Source organism: Mus musculus, chromosome 13 (genome assembly GCF_000001635.26).
Source record: "Mus musculus strain C57BL/6J chromosome 13, GRCm38.p6 C57BL/6J".
Classification (NCBI taxonomy): Eukaryota; Metazoa; Chordata; class Mammalia; order Rodentia; family Muridae; genus Mus; species Mus musculus.
Genome location: NC_000079.6, coordinates 93,481,160 through 93,502,945, shown reverse-complemented (window position 1 = coordinate 93,502,945; position 21,786 = coordinate 93,481,160). Strand labels below are relative to the sequence as shown.

The following is a 21,786-nucleotide window of genomic DNA, read 5'->3' as shown; positions in this document are numbered from 1 at the left end:
CATACATAAATAGATAAATGAAAGACTCACTTCCTCACAGCTACCAGAGGAAGATATGGTGGTTTACGTCCATCATCTCAGGAAGGCTGAGATAGGAGGTGGGCAAGTTTAAGACCAGGCTCAGCTAAGAAGTAAGACTCTTTGAACAAGACTCAAAATTAACTAAGCAACAAAAACAAGGGTCGACCCCAGCTGTAAGACTTGATCAACTGACAGTACTCAGTAGTTACGGTCTTCTTGAGCCAATTTCAAGTTTCATGTCATGCTTTCCTCAGGGTGGGCCTCCAATGACCAAGCAAGGCTTCACTATGTCCATCAGAGATGGACCCCTGAGAGTCATACTTTGTCCTGTAGTTCAACATGCTTCACTATGCAAGGCACCAAATCCTACTGAGATCTCTTTTCTTTTTCATATCTCACTTTCCCCTAGCTCTGCCAGGCCTTGAAGTCTCCCAGTTTCTTTCCAGAGTCTGTTTCTGGGAAAATCTAGTGTGGCTGTCAGTGAATTTAGCACCTGCTCCCTGAACTTGTCATTCACTTTCCTCCCCTTGAGGCTGATTGTAAGTGTCCAGGGTTCCTGTTCCCTCACATACAAAGCTAAAGTTACTCATTCCCTTCATACCTACCTTGCATGGCATTGTGGGGATACATTGTATAGGGAATGGTAGGCTTCTTGAACATCACAGACGACTAGAGTTTCTGTTAAAAGGCCCAAAGTGTTAAAATAGTTCCCAGATTACCAAACAATCCTCGATAGTTTCTAAGCCTTTTCAAAGTTGCCATGGTGTGTTCGTGCTTTTCTTGTCGCTTTACCTCTTCCCAGGGAGTAACTTACACACCCAACAATCAGATATGGACCTAAATAGAGAATGCTAGAGCACTACAGTAACATGTCATGGGAATTTGGCTTGTTTCTTTTCATTTGTCGGCTAACAATGACTAAGATAGGGGAAACTTGAAACAGCGAGACTTCCCATTTGAAAAAGCACAGTGGCAAGTATGTTAGGGGAAAATACTTAACACCTGTGTAAACATGAACCCGTTTCCCCTCCGTGGTTTGTGATAAGTCACAATTTTATAGCAGTAGATAGGTATGACAGTTAATCCATGTACATCAAATGTTGCTCTGTTTTGTGTGAGGTAGACTAACCTTGTGGCTCAGGCTGACTACAGGAGGCAATCCTACCCCAGACTCCCAGATGGTAGAATTGAGGTATAGCTACCAAGCCTGGCATTGATTTCTTTTAGGCATATTTAGCCTGCATTCTGCAGATTTATAAATGTATTGAATAAAGAGAGCTGGTGATTTCAAACTCTATCACAAAAAAAAAACAAAAAAACAAAAAAACAAAAAAACTAAGCAGTTATCTTTTTATCAAAAGGACAATTTTTCTGTAACGTTACTTGCTGAAGACTCCAATTTGCAGTGGGTTTCTTTCCTTTAGCATTTTATTTATTTTTGTGTTGCTGGAAATTGAACTCAGGATTTCATGAGTGCTTTGTAAGTACCCCAAGCACTGAGTAACACCCCAGACCCCTCTCCTCTCCTCCCCTCCCCCTCCTCTCCCTCTCCTTCCCTCCTCTCCCTTCCCCTCTTCCTCCTCTTCCCCTTCCCTCCCTCTTCCCTCTCCCTCTCCCTGTAGACCAGCTGGCTATGAACTCCCAGAGATCTGACTGTCTCTCCCTACTGAGTTGTGGAATAAAGGAGTGGGCCACCATACTTGGGTCTCTCCCAGCGTTTTCAAAGGTGCTTTTGATTTGCACGGAAGAGCTGACACATATGTACAAGCTTTGAAAATATGCAGCTCATTATAAGAATTCCAAAAGGTTGAAGTCATTTTTATCTTTTTCTGAATCTTGCTGTGTGTGTGTGTGTGTGTGTGTTTGGTCCAAGAGTAGGCATGGGTTTCAAAGCAGATGTTTAAAGTTTAAAATGTTCAGCAAGGCGGTGGTGGCACACGCCTTTAATCCCAGCACTTGGGAGGCAGAGACAGGCAGATATCTTAGTCCGAGGCCAGCCTGGTCTACAAAGTGAGTTCCAGGACAGCCAGGGCTACACAGAGAAACCCTGTCTCCAAAAAACCAAAACCAAAACAAAAAAAAAAGTTCAGCCAAGAGATAGGTCTAAAACTTTTGACTATCAATTTAGATGTCAGGCCAATACAAAACTGTGTGTAGCTGACAACGTGAGGGTGACTCAGATGATTTTCACACGTTTTAGAAATGTGGCTTAAAGTAAAAGAACTAATTCCTATTATACATTAGTGCCTGCTTGATGCCTTAGACACTGACAGGAAAGATGACGCCAATAATATAAAGTGGATTATAAACCTACTAGACAATATTAGGAATGTTTCAACACAATTTAGTATGAATAATTGGATTTTTCTGGCTGGTTTTTGAAACAAGGTCTTTTGTAGCCCCTGCTGGCCTTGAATTACCATATCTGGTTGCCTCTACTCACCAAGTGTTGGGATTATAGTTATGCACTGCCTTGCCAGGCTGATAAAAACTTTTTGTTTGTGCTTTCTGGGAACTCTGATAACTGAATACAATGTCAAAACTTTAGTGCAGTGACTGCCCAAAGAGATTCTCAGAACAGTACACAACGAGGAAAGCCGAAGCAATAAAAGAAGGATAAATTGAGACAAATGTTCACGCTCTTTAGGACGTGACTGAATTTTCCTACTGTTTTCGTATTCTCCTGAGTTGTTTTGCATACATGTCTAACTTAAATTGTGTCTGAAGGATGTCAGGGGAGAATGGAACCCTTTGGCTTAGCCTTGTAAAGCAAGGCAGAGTTCCCGGACTGTTTAGGACGCGTCTGAACACAGTTGGCGATCCAGATTCACTTAGGGTGAAGGAGGGCTACATCAAGGTCCTTGAACAAAGTCTCAGAGTCCCTCTGCCTTTGCTCCTCTTGCCGGGGGTTCAAAGCAACCTGTGCGGCCGGGCACACCAGTCTCTCATCTTGCAGAAAAGCGTCATCCCGCAGCCACAGACTCCGGGCCGGGAAAAAGGGGGCAGGGCTGGGGCCAGGAACGCGGCGGCGCGCAGGCGCGGCTGGAGGGACGCGGAGGGGGGCGGGGCGCCGCCGGGCGGGCGGGACGCGCGCCGCCGCTCCCGTTGCCGCTGCTGCCGCCGCCGCGTCAGCAGCGTGCCGCACGTGCCCGTGTTTACGTCCCTCGTGGAGCCGCAGACGTCACAGCCGAATGGCAACATTGTGGCGACGCTGAGACTAGCGCTTTAGGAGTCTGCTTTCTGGTTCTGGTTCTGGCTGGCTGGGCGCTGTTGGCCGGGGGCAGAGGGGCGGCGGGGAGGTAGGCCCCGGCGGGCGAGCGGCGGACGCGCGCCTCAGCACGCAGCCCCGCGGCTCCGCGCAGGCCGGTCCGGCGGCCCAGGGCCCTGCGCTGCGGCAGCGAGCGGCTTGTAAACAGATCCGGCCGCACGTGACCATGTGAACTACCTGCTCCGGGCCGCGTATTGTCTCTTCTGAGAGCCGCACCACAAAGGAGCCGGTGGGTGAGCGGCCGGCGCGCTAAGATGGCTGCAGGCGCCCCGCAAGGGTGAGCTGGGGGCGCGGCCACCGCGGAGACTCGGCCGGGCGGGCGACCCCCCTCGCCGGGCACCGGAGCTACCATGTCGTTCGCGCTGGAGGAGACACTCGAGTCCGACTGGGTGGCGGTGCGGCCCCACGTATTCGACGAGCGCGAGAAGCACAAGTTTGTGTTCATTGTGGCCTGGAACGAGATCGAAGGCAAGTTTGCTATAACCTGTCACAACCGGACGGCCCAGAGACAGAGGAGCGGTTCCCGGGAACAGGCGGGGACGCCCGCGTCTGATGGGAGTCGCGGTCCGGGCAGCCCCGCGGCCAGGGGTCGGTCAGAGGCCGCTGCCTCTGCTACAGCAGCGCTCCGGAGTCCCGGGCCACGGAAAAGCCAGGCCTGGGCCGAGGGCGGCTCTCCGCGCAGCGCGCGCAGCCTGAAGGGGGATCCTCCTCGGGGTCCCGCGGGCAGAGGACCGGAGAGTCCTCTCCGTAGCCCCGCGCGGGCTAAGGCCAGCCCGCTCCGCAGAAGCGCCGAATCCCGAGATGCGACCGCCAGTGCCACGCCAGCCCCGCCGGCGCCCCCGGTGCCCCCGGTGTCGTCGGTGCGGGTGGTGAGTGCCTCCGGGGCGGTCTCCGAGGAGATCGAGGTCCTGGAAATGGTGAGGGAGGACGAGGCGCCACAGCCGCTCCCGGACTCGGAGCAGCCGCCGTCTGCCGCGGAGCTGGAGTCTCCGGCCGAAGAATGCAGCTGGGCCGGGCTTTTCTCCTTCCAGGATCTGCGAGCCGTGCATCAGCAGCTGTGCTCGGTAAACTCCCAGCTGGAGCCGTGTCTGCCGGTGTTCCCCGAAGAGCCGTCAGGCATGTGGACGGTGCTGTTTGGGGGCGCCCCCGAGATGACCGAGCAGGAGATCGACGCTCTATGTTACCAACTCCAGGTATACCTGGGCCACGGCCTGGACACGTGTGGCTGGAAGATCCTTTCTCAGGTTCTTTTCACCGAGACGGATGATCCGGAGGAGTATTACGAAAGCCTCAGCGAGCTGCGGCAGAAGGGCTATGAAGAGGTGCTTCAGCGGGCCAGGAGGCGCATCCAGGAGGTGAGTGCGGAGTCCGAGCAGCGGTCCTAGTTTTCACGTCTCACTGCCAAGTGTTGGAGCCTGGGTTTGGGGTCTGCGAAGTGTCTTCTTTTCTAGCCGCGGGAAAAGGAAGAACAGGAGGGCTCCTGATCGGCTTTCTTTACTTATCTCAGCGATGGATCTTTGGGAAGTTTTGAGTTTTTTTACCCCTCCAAAAAGTACCCAGTTTACTAAAAATACAGGTAGAGATAAAAGCATTTAGAAAAACAGGTATTCTGTAATCTTAAACTAAATGAATGTTACTCTCCCCCTAAAGTAGCTTGCCCAGACATTAGCTCTTCTTTCAGGGTGTCATGTTTATGTACTGAAAATTGTTGTCTTACCGATCAAAGTTGATCTGCTTTTGTTTGCCTTGTGTGCTCTGGCAACATAGGTAAGTATGAAATTTTACTTTTCAGCGTTTTGCGGTGCTCAAAGTGTACCACTGAACTACACCCAGCCCTAAATTTATTTTTTAAAAAGTGTGTTGACTTGACCAAATGAGAATTGACATAAGTAAGATTTTAGACTATGAAGTCTTTACAGATGGCTCAAGTTTCACTCCTGTTTTAGGGAGAAGGTAGGTCAAGGGCAGGAATGCTTTGAGCTTTTATATGTAGTGTGAACACTTTAACATACTTCTTGAGTCTTTAAATAACAGGAAATAAAGGCTATACGTAGTGAGCTCTTCAGTGTGTGTTTATAGTCATGCCTCTTCTGTAGAAATGTACTAAAAAGTGTAATTTAATAAGGTGACTTCTAATGGGCAATATACAATTTTTCAAAGCAATTTGTTTTAATGTCACAGTATTTTGTGCTTGAACTTGGGATGGAGAGAAGCTCTGTTTCATGGAGTTTTTATTCCTGAATTGCTGTCATTTGTATGTATATTTAACTGATATTAGGCCAGGAACCTGGAATGTTCTTAGTTTCTTACTAGAATATTTGGTGTTTGACTTTGCTAGACTATTATTTCTCACTTACACCATACACTATGCATACATTTACAACTTCCTCTATCAAGACTCTTCACTCTAGCTCACATCTTTAATCCCAGCACTCGGGCATGTGGATCTTTGTGTGTTCAAGGCCAGCCTGGTGTGAATAGGGAGTTCCAGGACAGCCAGAAGCACCTAGTCACAAGCTGTCTTGAAGGACTACACTTCTCTGGGTTACTGGATGGTAGGCATCATGTGGAGCTTCCTAGAGTTCAGGAACCTGTTTTCATTTCTCCCTTTACTAGCTCACTTCCTGGAGACTTTGATAATCTTTTTGGAAAGAGGTGACAAATAAGACATTCTTTCTAGTGTTCATATTACCCTGCATTTCTCTTAAGCTTTTTGAAGTAGTGTTTTATTAACCAATGGTGTGTGTGCTCCTTTCTCAGACTGGAAATGATAGCTAGTGTTTTCCAAACTAGAAACTCTTTATCTCTAATTTTAAAATGTGTGCTTTAACCTTATTTGATACATAATAAAAGGTGGTTATCTTTTATTAAAAATGAGCTTCCAAAAAGTTAATTTTCTAGGACTCAGTTTTGAGGGTTAGTTTTTTTCTAAAACACATTTTCTTAGTTAAAAATGTATTAACTAGATGTTTTATTCTCTTTGAGGTGTTTTTTAAAATGAAATTTAAAAATTAAATTAAGGTCTCATTCTGTAGCCAGAGTGGCTTGGAAACTAATAGGTAGCATAAGTTGGCCCCAAACTCCAGATTCTACTGCTCAGCCTCTTTAGTGCTAGTATTAGAGGTGGGAGCCACCACATACCTATTTTATTCTGTTTAGCAGAGGAAAAAAAAACCCGAAACAATTTTTAAAGAGTCTTTTGTCTTGGGAAACAAATGTTTATTATAAATTTAACAATAAATACATAATCTTTCAGTTCTTTATGAAGTTGACTTGAATGGTATTTTGAGAATAGCTCTCAATGATAACACACGTTTGTCTATAATACCTACCCTGAATTATACTGGAAGATGGAGTTCAGTGTGGAGATTAGTGTCTTCCATGAACATGAGGATGGAAGTGTATCAAGAACCTTTCTTTCTAAGTAACTATGTAGGTTGTGAATGTGTTCTACTGCCTACATTCTTCTCTGTATTAGTGGTTTGCTTTTTTGTGTCCGGCAGGGTATGTGGGGTGGTTTGCACTATGCTAAGTAAGTGATCTGCCAGTGAACTACAATACCCCATCCCTTGGCAGTAACATTGGTTGGTGAAACAGGACTCTGTAAGCCTTGAACAGCCCAGGGTTCCCTTGAGTACAACATCTTACTAGCACTGAAAGGATAGACGCACACTGTAGCTACTTTTTTTTTTAAGGGTAAAATCTATTTTATAGCAATTATATGTCACTTGTATTAGTTCTGTTGAGTTTATTTTTCCTACTTGGTTTTGTGTTATCTTTCAGTCAACATAGCTTGTGGAATTGGACAAAATTATATCTGGTAAATCAGATTCAATAATGATACTTTTAAAATGTATTTCTTGTTTATATTTTTCTTTCTTCAATTTCCTTGAATCTTATTTGCCCTCATAGTATGATTTTTTTCCTAGCTATAAATTCCATATTTGTTTCTGTTCTAGATCAGTGACTTAAGAGAGGTTTTATCTACAGTTAGGGTATTCAAACAAAAGGTCTTTTACATAGGCAAATCCTCTACACTGAGCTACAGTTCTAGCCCTCCCATTAAAAAAAAAGTGTAGATTAACATTGTAACATATCAAGGCCTTGACAGGGTTGAATTCCCCTGCCACTTGTTCAGAGCAGTCAACATAACTAAGGCATGTCCTTTTAATGTAAAGTAGGTAAATACAGTTTTTATAAACTGATAGATGTATATTCTTCAAGGAAGATGCTTTCAGAAACGAGATGCAGCCCAGACTGTCCTCAGATTTATGATCCTCTTCCCTTAGCCTCCTGACTGGGATATCCCGACTCTCGACTTGTTACACTTTTACACAGCAAAAAGGCTTAGGGGCTCGAAGAGTGGCTTCTGAGTGTTTGCCGGACATCTGACGCCCTGGTCTCAATCTCCAGCACAGTAGCCTTCCCTAGTATCCCACACTGTAGATGCAGCACTTGAGAGTGGGCGTCAGGAAGGAGGATCACAAGTTCAAGGTCATCCAAGTTAAAACCATTGAGAGCAGAAAGTGCTGTCAAAGAGGCACAGTGTACGTACGACTTAGCAGGGTTTGGAGTCAGAACAGCCTGGATTTTGATTAGGACTCATTACAGTCTAGGATGAGAGCAGAGAAGTAACCGAAGGATGCTTTACAAATTAGGACTGTATGAAATCAGTAATTAGCTAGCATTTTACAAAGGTAGCTTCCAATAAGTATGGCTTTTTTTCTTTCATGTAATCAAGATGTTGTAGTTTGTCGTTCCATCTTTTGAGGATTGTAACTTGTGTTTATTAGCACCAGTTAGGTAATTGAGCTCTAAATATTCCTGGTGGAAGCCAGCTTGATGCTAGGCAGTACTCCACCATTGAGTTTTAACTCTAAGTGACTGTCTGCCTATATATATATTTTTTTGTTGTTGTTTTTTTTGAGACAGGGTTTCTCTGTGTAGCCCTGGCTGTCCTGGAACTCACTCTGTAGACCAGGCTGGCCTTGAACTCAGAAATCCACCTGCCTCTGCCTCCCGAGTGCTGGGATTAAAGGTGTACACCAACCACTGCCCGGCCTGTCTGCCAAGGTTGAGGCTTAAAGTGGGCATAGCTTTGGCTAGAGTGACATTCAGTTGCAGACTAGGCTTGTCCTGCCAACCTTGTGCTTTTTCTGCCATAACTTGCTACTTGTTTGGTTTCTTTTTCTTACTTGCTTTTTCCTTTTCTTGACCAAAAAAAAAAAAAAAATCATTAGAAAAGGGTCTTGGTTAGTCCAGCCTGTCCTTGAATTCCTGATGCTCCTGCCTCTACTTTTCTATGCTACGATTATCCTGGTTCTTCAGCCTTCCCAATGCTGTGATTCTTTACAGTTCCTCATGTTGTGGTGACCCCCAACCATAAAATTAATTTCAATGCTACTTCAGCTTTAATTTTGCTACTTCAGCTTTAATTTTGCTACTGTTAATGAATGGTAATGTAAGTAAATAACCTGTGTTTTCTGATGGTCTTTAGGGGACACCTGTAAAAGAGGGCCTTGACCCCCAGGTCAAGGTTCTTTTTACTTTTGTAGCATTTTGTAACATACAGTACCAACTTCTGGAAACACTATAGGGTCATACAAATTGAGATAGGGGATTCTGACATGGCCTCACTCATGTGCTGGCTGGATGGAAGGGTTTATTTTGTCTTACAGTGTGAGGTTGCTGTTAATCATGGTGGTGAAGCCATGGCAACATGAAAAAGCTGGTAACATTGCTCCTCTGTGGTTAGCAGAAAGGCGAATGCTGATACTCAGCTCACTTGTTTGTTTGTTTGTTTGTTTGTTTTTTCCAGCCAGGGTTTCTCTGTGTAGCCCTGGCTGTCCTGGAACTCACTCAGTAGACCAGGCTGGCCTCGAACTCAGAATTCCGCCTGCCTCTGCCCCCCAAGTGCTGGGATCAAAGGCGTGCGTCACCATGCCCGACTCAGCTCACTTTTTATACTGTCCAGGATGTCCAGCCCATGGAATGGTACCATCCATGTGTAGGGTAGGGCTTCCTACCTCAGTTACCTCACCTAGAAGCTCCCTTACAATGGCCAGGGGTTCGTTTATGTGATTATTCTAAATTCTATCAAATCTACAGTCAGGACTCATCATCATATTACTTAAAGTTTTTGGAAAACCTTGATTTGCACATGTCATCTAGCTCTGGCTGTCTTGGAGTTCTATGTGTAGACGCTGAGGCTGGCCTCTGAGTCACAAGTTCTGCTTGCCTCTGCCTCCCAAGTGCTAATAAAGATGTTTATCACCAAACCTGGCTTTTTTATGTATAAGATTTACTTATAGAATTATTATTATTATTATTTTTTTTTTTGGTTTTTCGAGACAGGGTTTCTCTCTGTCTGGAACTCACTTTGTAGACCAGGTTGGCCTCGAAGTCAGAAATCCGCCTGCCTCTGCCCCCCCCCCCCCCCCGCCTCCCCCGAGTACTGGGATTAAAGGCATGCGCCACCACGCTCAGCTATGGAATTACTTTTATAGTGAGTCATGGTGGCTTATACCTGTAATTCCAGATTTTGGGACGATGAGGCAAGAAGGACTTTCTGTTGACTTTATGCCAGGTCCTTCCTCAGACACACTCTCATTCATTCTCTCTCTCTCTCTCTCTCTCTCTCTCTCTCTCTCTCTCTCTCTCTGTGTGTGTGTGTGTGTGTGTGTGTGTGTGTGTGTGTGTGTAAGATTCTTTGTGTTTACTCAATCTAAAGCTACAGGAGGAACACTCAGTGTGTAATTTTTCTTCCTGTTCTATCTTTTCGAGTCAGGTATCACCATATATATATAGCTCTGGCTGGCTTGGAACTGTGTAGAGCAGCCTGGCCTCATCCTCTTGTGCATACCTCTCCTGGGTCGGGGGTACAGGACTAAAGGATTCCTTCACCACACCTGGCTAGATTTTCCTCAAGTTCTGTTTTATATTGTTCTGGTCAGGAGTAAGTTGGTTTAGATGTGGGCATATTTCACTTTAAAAAATTTTCACAGATATATACTATTTGAAAGGAAGAAAAAAAAATGCCTTCTCAGAAAGTATCTCTTCATATTACTTATTAGCCTCCAAAGTGGAAGTAGAGAATATGGCATAGTGTGCTGCTGCCTAAAATCTACTTGTCTTCTGCCACTTTTAATCCCATTTAAAACAACTGAGTCATAGCTTTTAATTTAATCTTTACTTTCCCCTCCATAATTGCACTTAAAATATTTTATTTTCTATACTAGTGTTTCTTGGTGGATCTGAAAGTGGGAAGAAAGATGTTAACTTCTCATTTTGTTTTTAGTTTAGAAATCCTCCTTATTGTTTATATTAAGTGCACTTTTGGTACTAGGGAACTAAATTAAAAAGTAACAAAGGCGTAAAAGAGAAAATGTATAGATTAACTTCCCAAGCAGTTTCAAACCTTGAAAGTTTCAAGGGAATCATAAGTCATTGTATTAAAAGGAAATTATGTTGATATTGAAGCTGCTTTGTAAACAGTTTGTTATACTTGGGCTCCCTGGAGTTCCTTAGATTTGACTGTTTTTCTTGAGCCGTTTTTCTTCTGTATTAAGCTTTGTGGAGCCTGAAGCTGCTCTTCTTAAGGATATTTTATTTGTCTTGGTGAAAATTGCCTGACATAGAATAGATAAAGGAACACCTCTTAACTGTATTGAGTGTCAGTGTGCTTAGAATTTATAGATTAGAGTTGGGAGGAATCTGAAAGTATGTTTTGTTTTTTAAATTTTGTTTGACTGCACCATTTTCTAGTTGCCCCACTCAACTTACTATTTTTTCATTGAATTTCATGTTTTTACTCTCTATAAACTCAAAAGAGAACAACTTGGCCGAGTACATGCCACATGGTAGTTAAGAACATGAGTTAGTCTGGGAGCTGTTGGTAAGTTTTTCTTGGACTAAACTTTTGAGAAGTTACCGAGTTTCTGTACTTCTGGTTCTTCATTTCTGAAGAGATGTAAAATTGAGCCTATTTCAGGTCATTAGTGAGCTATACCTGCCCTATGCCTAGTGTGTAGAAACTCAGAGTAAATAAAAACTACCATCATTCCAATCATTGTCTTCTTTCTCCTGTGGTACTGTATAGTAGCTGGCTGCTGGATTCCTCTGAAATCCAAACCTATTTCTACTAAAAACCAGATTGGCAATTACAGCCATGTTAGTGATGACGGAAGCTGGTCCCACAAAGGTAAAATATTCCCAAATGGATACAGTGTCAAAATAAAAATAGCAGGTTGATCTTAGCTTTGTGCATCATCAGAAACTCCTCCAGGACTCCCAAGACATGTTACCACTACAAATGAATCTAATTGTTTTGGTTGACTTTATAGGATATTGTGGTCCTTTTGGTACAGCTGGTTATAATTTTGATTCTCCCCACCCATACCCCAGAGTTCTGTACTCTGCTTCTAACTGGTGTCTCTTTTTTTGTTAAGTTTTTGAGACAGTTTTACTGTATTGTCCAGGCTGACTGTCTTAGTTAACGTTATATTGCTGTGAAGAGACACCATGACCAGGGCAACTTTTATGAAGGAAAGAATTTAGTTGGGGTGGCTGGTTACAATTTCAGAGCATGGTGCTGGAGAGGTAGCTGATCAGCAGGTCTACAGAGTGAGTTCCAGGACAGCCAGAGCTACACAGAGAAACCCTGTCTTGGGGTGTGGTGGGGAGAAAAAAGAAAGAAAAACAATAACAGAAACCCAGTGTAGCCCCTTAAGCTTCACTACATATTATACTCTGTGTTAGGGTTTCACTGCTGTGAACCGGCACCATGACCAAGACAACTCATGTAAGAACATTTAATTGGGGCTGGCTTACAGATTCAGGTTCAGTCCATTATCAAGGTGGAAGCATGGCAACGCCCAGGCAGGCATGGTGCAGGAGGAGCTGAGAGGTCTACAACTTCACCTGGAGGCTGCTAGGAAAATACCAACTTCCAGGTACCTAGGAGAAGGGTATTAAATAAAGCCCAAGCCCCAGTGGCACACCTCCTCCAACAAGGCCACACTTCCTAATAGTGTCACTCCCTGGGCCAAGCATATGCAAACTATCACATTCTGGATTGCATGTAGAATACATCACAATTCATAATAGCATCAAATTTACAGTTATGAAGTAGCAACAAAAAAATGTATGGTTGGAGTCACCACTACATGAGGAACTGTATTAAAGGATGGCTGTGTTAGGAAGGGTGACAACCAACGTATTATACTCATCTGTTCATTATTTCTAGTTTTTCCTCCTTTCTACTTTTTAAGTGCTGGCTGTTTTGGTCAGTATTTTAATACTTACTCTTTCAAAATGTTGTGATTTTTTTTTTTTTTAAATTGTACTTCCATATCTTTAGTTATGGGTAGTCATGGGATTGTTGAGTCAAGAGTTCAACTGCTCCTGAAAATATTATCTTTGTGGGAGTCCGTTTCATAGTGTCCTTATATAAATGTAGGTACTATGGCACTGTATACCTAAGCTACATGCTGTGGTCTTTCTTATGTGCCTTTATAGAGTATGACTTGTCTGATAGTTGAGAACAGCCTCTTGTAAAAGCTAGGGTGTTCTTTCTCTATGCTCCCAGAAATAAGACTCAGATTCAAAATATATTTACAAATAACTTGGCCATGTAACTAGGCTCTTCTCTGACTTAAAATAACCTATTTATTTTAATTCACATTCTGCTATGTGCATGATTACCAGTGCTCAGGTACCATGCCTCTGTTCTCATAAGATCCTCCTGGGTGAATCCTGCCTGGAAGTCTCCCAGAATCCTTTCTGCCTCTTGGATGTCCCACCTCCTATTTCCTGCCTTTAGGCCATCAAATTTATCATCGACAGGTGCCACATCCATACAGACACAAGACATTCTCTCTGTAGCCTGCAACTGACTTCCTCCTACCTTTACTTTATTAATATGTTTTTCGAAAGAGTTGGCTTTTACTTAATTTAGATGCAGGATCTCATATAGCCAGGAGGTAGCTTGACTTTGCAGCCGGTGGTGACCTTGAACTTCTGCTGGTCCCCTTGTGTCTATGGTGCTGATAGTGTAGACCTGCCACTCCACGCACAGCCCGGCTATATTATTTAGTTTTCATTTATATGTGTGTGTGTGTGTGTGTGTGTGCGTGCGCGTGGTGCGCATGCATGTGGAGGTCAGACTTGGGTGTCTTCCTCAGTTGCTCTCCACCTTTTGACGTAGGATCTCTGACTGTTCAGCTGTGGTTAATGTTTGAGTTTCAGGAATTTGTCTTTGCCTCCCCAGCTTGGGGATCCCAGGTGCATACCACTGTACACAAGCTTTTCATCTGGCTTTTTATATGGTGTTAGGTATCTGAACTCACGAAGCATTTTACTGACTGAGCCATTTTCCCAGCATGCCTGGGTTTTATTCTTATGAAGAGATATTTTATAAATCAATTTTTTGAAAGGTTTTATTCCAACCAGGGTTTTATTCTTTTTTTTTTTAATTTATTTTATTTATATGAGTACACTGTAGCTGTCTTCAGACACACCAGAAGAGGGCATTGGATCCCATTACAGATGGTTGTGAGCCACCATGTGGTTGCTGGGAATTGAACTCAGGACCTCTGGAAGAACACAGTGCTCTTAACCGCTGAGCCATCTCTCCAGCCCCAGGGTTTTATTCTTAAGAAATATTTTACATGTCAATTTCTTAGAAAGGATTTATTCCTATTTGTGAAGGAGTGGAAGATTTATGTGGTATAAGTCAGTTTCATACAGTGTCCTTCTATAAATGTAGGTACTGTGGCACTGTATACCTAAGCTACATGCTGTGGTCTATTGATTCTAAGTTACATGCCTGCATAACATATTACTGTGTGGAATGCAGTAAGCAGTTGTAAGACAATGAACATTTGTGTATCCAAACAGAAGAGGCACTGTGAAAGCCTGTGTCCCTGTGAGCGGTATTGATGAATGGGCCTTGCAGGATTAGAAGTTGTGTGTGAGTCAGTGATGAGTAGGAAGACTTAGGGCATGTTGGCCCTGGGACTGTGGCAGAATCCACATGGGACACACTGTGGGACCGTGGGCTGTTACTGTCTGTGCTAGCTTGTTATCATAGTGATAGTGTGTCTCATGCATGTATAGTTAGATGATCCTAACACTCTTTTCTGAAGAAAAGTGAGTGGCACCTTTTTTTTTTTGGCTGTAGTTTTTAAGGAACCCTTGAAAAGTGTTTTTCACAATAATTATGTTTGTAGGGCACTAAATAATAGTTTAGTACATTTATATGTTACATTGATTTAATCAGGCTATCATCTCACACATTTAGTTCTTTTAAATCTTTGTTATTTTGGACTATATGAACAGTAGTTACTAATGACCTAAGCCTGTAATCCCACCTGCTTAGGGCTGAAATAGAGTGGCCAAGTTCAACCCCTGCTTGAGCTACAGGAGTTCAAGTAACTTTATGGCAGAACAAAAAGTGTGTATGTATGTGTGGGGGTGGGGAGACAGATATGATGGTTCTCTGTTAATCCCAGCACTCTTGAGGGAGTGGCAGGATCTGTCTACATAGTATCAGGTTAGTCAGAGATACAGTGAGACCTTGTCTAAAATAGTGGGAAAAGGAGCTATGTGTCTCATTTGGCAGAATATTTGTCTCCCATCCAGAAAGTCCTCAGTTTAGAAGCCTAGCATTTGGGAAGTAGAGACAGGATTGGAAGAAGTTCAAGGTCATGTTTGGATACTTAGTTCAAGGTGAGCCTGAGCTGTATGGTACAAGGAAAAGAAGGGTGGGAAATACAGGTAATGGAGTGTTTGCCTAGGTTGTGTAAACAGGGCCGTACATTCTATCCTCAGTAACACATGTGCGCGCGCGCGCGCGCACACACACACACACACACACACTTGTTTTACTTATTAGGCTTAGGGGTTTTTTTGTTTGTTTGTTTTTTGGTTTTTTTTTTTTTTTTGAGACAGGGTTTTATTTTTGTTTTTGTTTTTTTCTTTGTTTGTTTGTTTGTTTGTTTTTTTGAGACAGGGTTTCTCTGTATAGTCTTGGCTGTCCTGGAACTCACTCTGTAGACCAGGCTGGCCTCAAACTCAGAAATCTGCTTCCCTCTGCCTCCCAAGTGCTGGGATTAAAGGCGTGCACCACCACCGCCCGGCAGGCTTAGTTGTTATATGCAATGCTTAGTAAATCTTTACTTCATGTTTTTATGTTTGCAAAATAATTCCCTAAAAGTGCAGAAGAGCTTTGTCAAGAGTTTAAAACAAAAAAGAAACAAAAAAACCCTTTGTATATATTATGTGTATATGTGTTCAGCCTGCATGTATGTCTGTACTCCATGTCCGTGCAATGCCTGTGGAGGCCAGAAGAGAATATTAAATACCTTAGGACTGGAGTTAGAGACATAGATAGTTTTGAACTGTGGCTGGTGCTAGGGGTCCTTGGGATAATTGACAGTGCTCTCCAGCAATCTCTGTCAGATCTTGAAGTAGAAATAATACAGAACTTTACTTTCCATGTCCTTGCTTCTTCATATACCCTTCTGTCACTGCTTGTGCTGTGCTGATTGGTCTTGGGCCCTTGGCAGATACTTTGCAGGGATGCTTTACATCTGGGTACATCTGCATTCTTAGTGTCTCAGATTGCTCTCAGATGGTCAAGCATGCATCATCCTCGTGTAGAGACTTCTTCTCACATTTTACGTGTGCTGTTCTTCTCTAACAGCCTCAGTCCTAACCACCTGTCATCATTTCTTTCTACTTCTGTGTTACTTATGGATCCTGTACACTTCACAGTTCATAACCAGGGCATGTCCAAAGTACAGTTTGTTCATTCTCTGAACTTTTTCAGGATAGTGATTGTCTCTCTCCCCTTTCTTTTGGCAACCCTTCCCCATGCGGTGACACACCCCTATGCCAGTCCATATTAAATTCCCTTTTCATGGATTACAGGAGACAATTTAAAGTCGGTTGAGTAAATGGTAATCTTAAGTACATTTCATTTATTTTAATATTATTTTCACATTACTTAGATTAAAATAGAATAACTGAAATTAATAAGTTATCATTGCTCTTAAAGTAATCTGGTGTTGGAAAATATGCAACTTTATAGCAAAGTCAGATTAATAAATTAGTATTGTTAGGTGAGATACCCTGCAAGACATGCTGCAAGAGTATTAAGTTCAGTTGCTGCATAGTTGAGTACTGCTCTGTTGGAGAATAAGAGGCATGTTGGAAATACTAGATAAGTATTTTAATATTTGAAAACATTTCTACCCCAGTTGCACACATCTGTGAAACTTATAAACTAATAAGCATATAGTCATTTGATGTTTTTATTTTGGCAGAATATAGTATCTACAGCTGTTGGAAGCCTAACTCAAGCCACTTTAGTATCTGAGGTTTTGTAACCTTGAATTATTGTACACCACTTGAGTGACTTCCTGGGAATGACTGGGAAGAGCGTTGTTTAGAGATGTCGCTTCCATTCTTTTTTTTTTTTTTTTAATTATTTTGCTGTTTGTGAAACTTGTTTAATCATTGTAAATAAAGTGTTTCATTTTCAAGTAGAATTAAAGATAAGGTTCATGTATGTACTTTTTCTTGCAAGGATTTATTGCCTTTTAAAGGTAAAAAAAAGAAAAGCTTATGATTAAAAATTTAGGTCCCCCCCCCATCCTTCCTGTTTTCATTGTTTTTGATCTGTAGCCTACAACATGCTTTGCGAGTGGTGAGCCACATTGAAGGGGGGCACTCTGACCTCAAGTTAGAACACTGCTGGGATCTGAGGAGAGCTCAATGATAAACTAATCAATCATGTCCGCTGTAGGAGATACTGCTTTCATCACCTCAGTGTCACATGGGTTGTTAAATAGAGACAAATCTATACCTGACTTTGCCACTTTGGAAAAGTCAGGACACAGGAAGAAGAGAGGCATGTATCATTTTTAGACTATTATGCCTCATCCCTTGGGAAAGGTGTACATAGTTTTGGATATTGTGGTGAAGAGATGATTTAGTTAACCCTCCCCCCTTCCCTGCTTTTTGTAAGTTAGAATTCCTTTGGTAAGTGAAGAAGGAATGTCTACAAAACCTTATTTACGACCTATACAGTGGATGTAGTAGTGTATATCTGTAATTCTGGAACCCAAAAAATTGAAACAGGAGGAGTTGAGTTCAAGGTCAGTCTGGGCTACATAGTAGAACCCTGGCTTAGCAAGAAGCCATCCCCTGCCCCCTACCCTCCCACATACATATTTGTTTGATGGCTGATTTTTTAAAAATATGACTATAAAACCCATCTTCATTTCCCATTCTTCAGTCTGTTCAGTTCCTTCTCTTGGAGGCAACCTCATAGGAGTCTCTTCTTTCAGATAGTTACCCAGATCTTAGAACCTTATCTATCCTACTTCATATATTCTTTCTCCCATAACAAGCTATAGTTTCTTAGTAACTATACAATACTCTATTGAGTAGATTTTGATTTATAGATTAAAACAGTTTTAAGACAAGGTCTCATAGCTTAGGTTGACCTCAAACTCCATAAGTAAGATGACCTGGAACTGCTCTCCTGACTCTACCTCCTGGGTATTAAAGGTTCCTGGCATGTGCAGCCACACCTACTTTATGTGGTGCTGGCGACGCTTGCATGCTAAGCAAGTGCTCATCTTTTCTGTGTCTATTTGTTGAAATATTTACAAGTAAAGTTTATCTGTAAGGTACAATTGTTTTCTGTAGGGATGTGCCTGTTTAGGACCCCCCCCCCCCCCCGCAGGCCCTTTGTGTCTGTGTTGCCGGAAGGAGCACAAAGCAAAGCCAGCACAATCAAAGGAACACATGCAGTGACTTATTTTTATTAAAAATGATGTGTATGTGTCATCCCAAACTGGAATAGTGAGCATTGAGCTAACTGGCTTGGTTATGGTGGCTTCCCATCTTTTATCACTGATCTAGGTATGATGACTGTCTCATCCCACTGGTGAGAGTTGGACTTCACAGAATTGGCTAACTGCAAAGGGGAAGAGAGAAAGGAGGTTCAGGAATTATGGGCCTTTGTCACACTAACTATCTGCATTTTCTTCTTTTTTTGGTTTTTTGAGACAGGGTTTTTATGTGTAGCCATGGCTGTCCTGGAAATAACTCTGTAGACCAGGCTGGCCTTGAGCTCAGAAATCCGCCCACCTCTGCCTCCCAAGTGCTGGGATTAAAGGTGTGCGTCACCACTGCCCGGCTAACATTTTAAAAGTGGTTATGACTCTTACAAATACTATGTTCTGAGATTCCATTCTCTCTATTTTTTAAACACCCAGGGTTTCTAACAGCCCTGACTGTCCTGGACCTCACTAGGTAGACCAGGCTGGCCTTGAGCTCACAGATCAGCCTGCTGCCTCCCAAGTGCTGGGATTAAGGGAGTGTACTACCACACCTAACCCTGTTCCATTGTTCTTTAGTTATTTTTGTGGTGCCGGTAGTCAAACTTTGTGCTTTTGTGCAGGTGTTTAGACAGCATGTATATGTCTGTACACAACTTATTTGCCTGGTACTTGTAGAGGCCAGAAGAAGGTGTCCCTAGTGTCCTGGAACTGGAGTTAGAGATGGTTGTGAGTGACCCTGTGCTGCTGGGAACTGAAGCTCTGCAAGATTCTGGATTTTTGAGCCACGGTTAAATTTCTTTCCATGATAATCATTTAAAGCAAATGCCGACCAAAAACAGAAAACCCTACCCTGTTTTTTCTCCTTTTTGATTTTATTAATACCTACTGACCCAGCTGAACTCTGTTTTTCTTTTCTCACTACCGTTGAATGCTACCTAGAATTTTGGGGGGCCAGGGTGGTAAAATGTTTTTTTCTTTCTAATGAAATGACAGTTCCATGTTTATGGTAAGTCTTCAACCTACCTAATTCAACCATAGGGGTCCCTGGCTTTTGTCCTTTGGTTGGGTGTAAGTATCTGCATCTGACTCTTAGTTCTTGTTGGGCCTCTCAGAGGGCAGCCATGCTAGGCTCCATCCATAGCATCAGTAATAGTGCCAGGCCTTGGAGCCTCCCTTTCAGATGGATCCCAAGTTGGGCCTGTCATTGGACCTTCTTTCCCTCAATCTCTTCTCCGTTTTCGTCCCTGAAGTTCTTTTAGACAGGAACAATTTTGGGTCAGTTTTTAACTGTGAGATGGCAACCTCATCCCTCTACTTGATGCCCTGTCTTCCTGCGGGAGATGGACTCTACAAGTTCCCTCTCCCCACTGTTGGGCATTTCATCCAAGGTCCCTCCCTTTGAGTCCTGAGTGTCTCTTACGAAAGTCTCTGGTACATTCTAGACACACCCCCTCCTGACACCCCCCCTTGCCTGTTTCCATTCTTTCTGCTAGCCCTCAGGGCTTCACTCCTGATCCCCCTCCCCGCAATACCTGATCATGTTCCTCCTTTCCCCTCTCTGTCCCCTCTCCCACTCAGGTCCTTCCCTCCCTCTGTGGCTCCCTGACCCCCATTGCTTTCTTCTCCCTCCCAAGTGGGATTGAGGCATCCTCACTTTGGCCCTTCAGCTTGTTGACCTTTTTGATTGTATCCTGAGTATTCTGAACTTTTTTGACTAATTTAGAGTACACACCATGTATGCCCTTTTGGGTTTGAGTTACCTCACTCAAGATGATATTTTCTACTTCCAACCATTTGCCTGCAAAATTCATGATATCCTAGTTCTTTAATAGCTGAATAGTATTCCATTGTGTAACTGAACCACATTTTCTGTATCCATTCTTCCACTGTAGGTCATCTGGGTGATTTCTAGCTTCTGGCTATCCACTATGAGTATAGTCGAACACGTGACCCTGTAGCATGCCTGTCTCAGTGCTCTCACAACAAAATAAATTTTTTTAAAAGATGTATTTATTTATTTGACATATGTGAGTACACTTGCTGTCTTGAGACACACCAGAAGAGGGCATCGGATCCCCATTACAGATGGTTGTGAGCCACCATGTGGTTCCTGGGAATTGAACTCAGGACCTCTGGGAGAGCAGTCAGTGCTCTTAAATGCAGAGCCATCTCTCCAGCCCTACAGTGTTTCCATTCTTCATGGTCAGAGTTACTACAACAGGAGGAACTAACTGTATTAAAGGAGTTGCAGTATTAGGGTTGAGAACTTAAAACATTTACTGTCCTTTACTGTCAGTATTTTTCATAAGCCTGTTAGATTGTTTCAATTAGTCTTTCTGATAGTGTGAGGACTACCTCGAACATTTGTAACCCCTACAAGACTTTTCTGTAATACACCAACTTTAGCTTATCCCCCACTAGTTTATAAATAAATGAGACTCAGGCAATGGTTATTTTACTTGGCTTTGACAATTACTGGGGGTAACCGCTAGTCTATATTTCTAACTGCTGGCCTGGCTGCCTCCTCAGTGGTGTACCCAAATACTTGCTGTTTATTCTGGCCACATGCTCATGGCTCATCTCCCCTCATGGCAGCTTCTTCCTCTCTTCTCATTCTTCCTCCTTCTCCACCTGGTCTCTCGTCTCTCCACTCACTCAGGCAACATAAAACCTACCTATCTCTAATCCCTCCACTAATTGGTTGTAGTCAATTTTATTTAACCAAAGTTTTAAATCAAGAATCAAGGTTTGCACAACAAAAGCTTATACATGTGAGAACCTTCTCCTAGAGTACAGAATTTAGAGTACATTCCAGTACAAAGCAACAGATCGGATCTCAGCACTTACTCCACCGTTTTGAAGCATTGCCTTCCATCTGTGATCTCTCTGCTCCTACGAAAGCATTGCTGTTTGTTCCAGGCTCAGCAAACCTGAGAAACCTAATAGTCAGAAACCTAGTTGTCATCCTTAGTTCTCCTCTTCCTTCTCCTCTTCCCTCCTTCTTGATACAGGGTTCTCTATGTAGTCAGGGTGGCTCCAAACACAGATATCTGCTTTCTTTTGCCTGGTGAGTGCTGGGATTAAAAGGTATGTACCATACCACCTGGCTAAAAATACTGTTATTTGTTCCTGTCTTTAGTCTTAGTATACATCAGAAACTGAGTTGTCAGAAATCTAGTAGTCCATCCTTAATGCTAATACATTAAAGTCCAGTCTATCACCAAATTCTATTGTTTTATAAGATGTGTATGTGTGCCCAGCGTGGTGGCGCTTGCCTTTAATCCCAGCACTTGGGAGGCAGAGGCAGGCGGATTTCTGAGGCCAGCCTGGTCTACAAAGTGAGTTCCAGGACGGCCAGGACTATACAGAGGAACCCTGTCTCGAAAAAAACCAAAAAAAAAAAAGAAAAAGAAAAAGAAAAAGATGTGTGTGTTTTTTCTGCATGTTTGTGCACCTCTTTTGTGCCTGATGCCCTTGGAGACCAGAAGAGGGCACCAGATCCTTTGGAACTGGTTACAAATGGTTCTGAGCTGCCATGGGGTGATGAGAATAGAGGCAGCTAGCTATCTCTCCAGTTCCAAATTTATATTTAAAATTTGTATCTAAATAAATTTCTAACAGTCACCAACAACTTCATTGACAGTA

General features: G+C 43.1%; 1 protein-coding gene across 1 annotated transcript in view; it reads left to right on the top strand.

Annotated features, from left to right (window-relative positions):
• Positions 1 to 3,137: 3,137 nt before the first annotated feature.
• Positions 3,138 to 21,786, top strand: part of Jmy (junction-mediating and regulatory protein) — a 69,712-nt gene continuing 51,063 nt past the window's right edge. Inside the window, exon 1 of the mRNA NM_021310.3 lies at positions 3,138 to 4,644. Within this exon, the coding sequence (NP_067285.2) occupies positions 3,640 to 4,644 (1,005 nt within the window). The 5' untranslated portion in view covers positions 3,138 to 3,639. The remainder of the gene's footprint in view (positions 4,645 to 21,786) is intronic.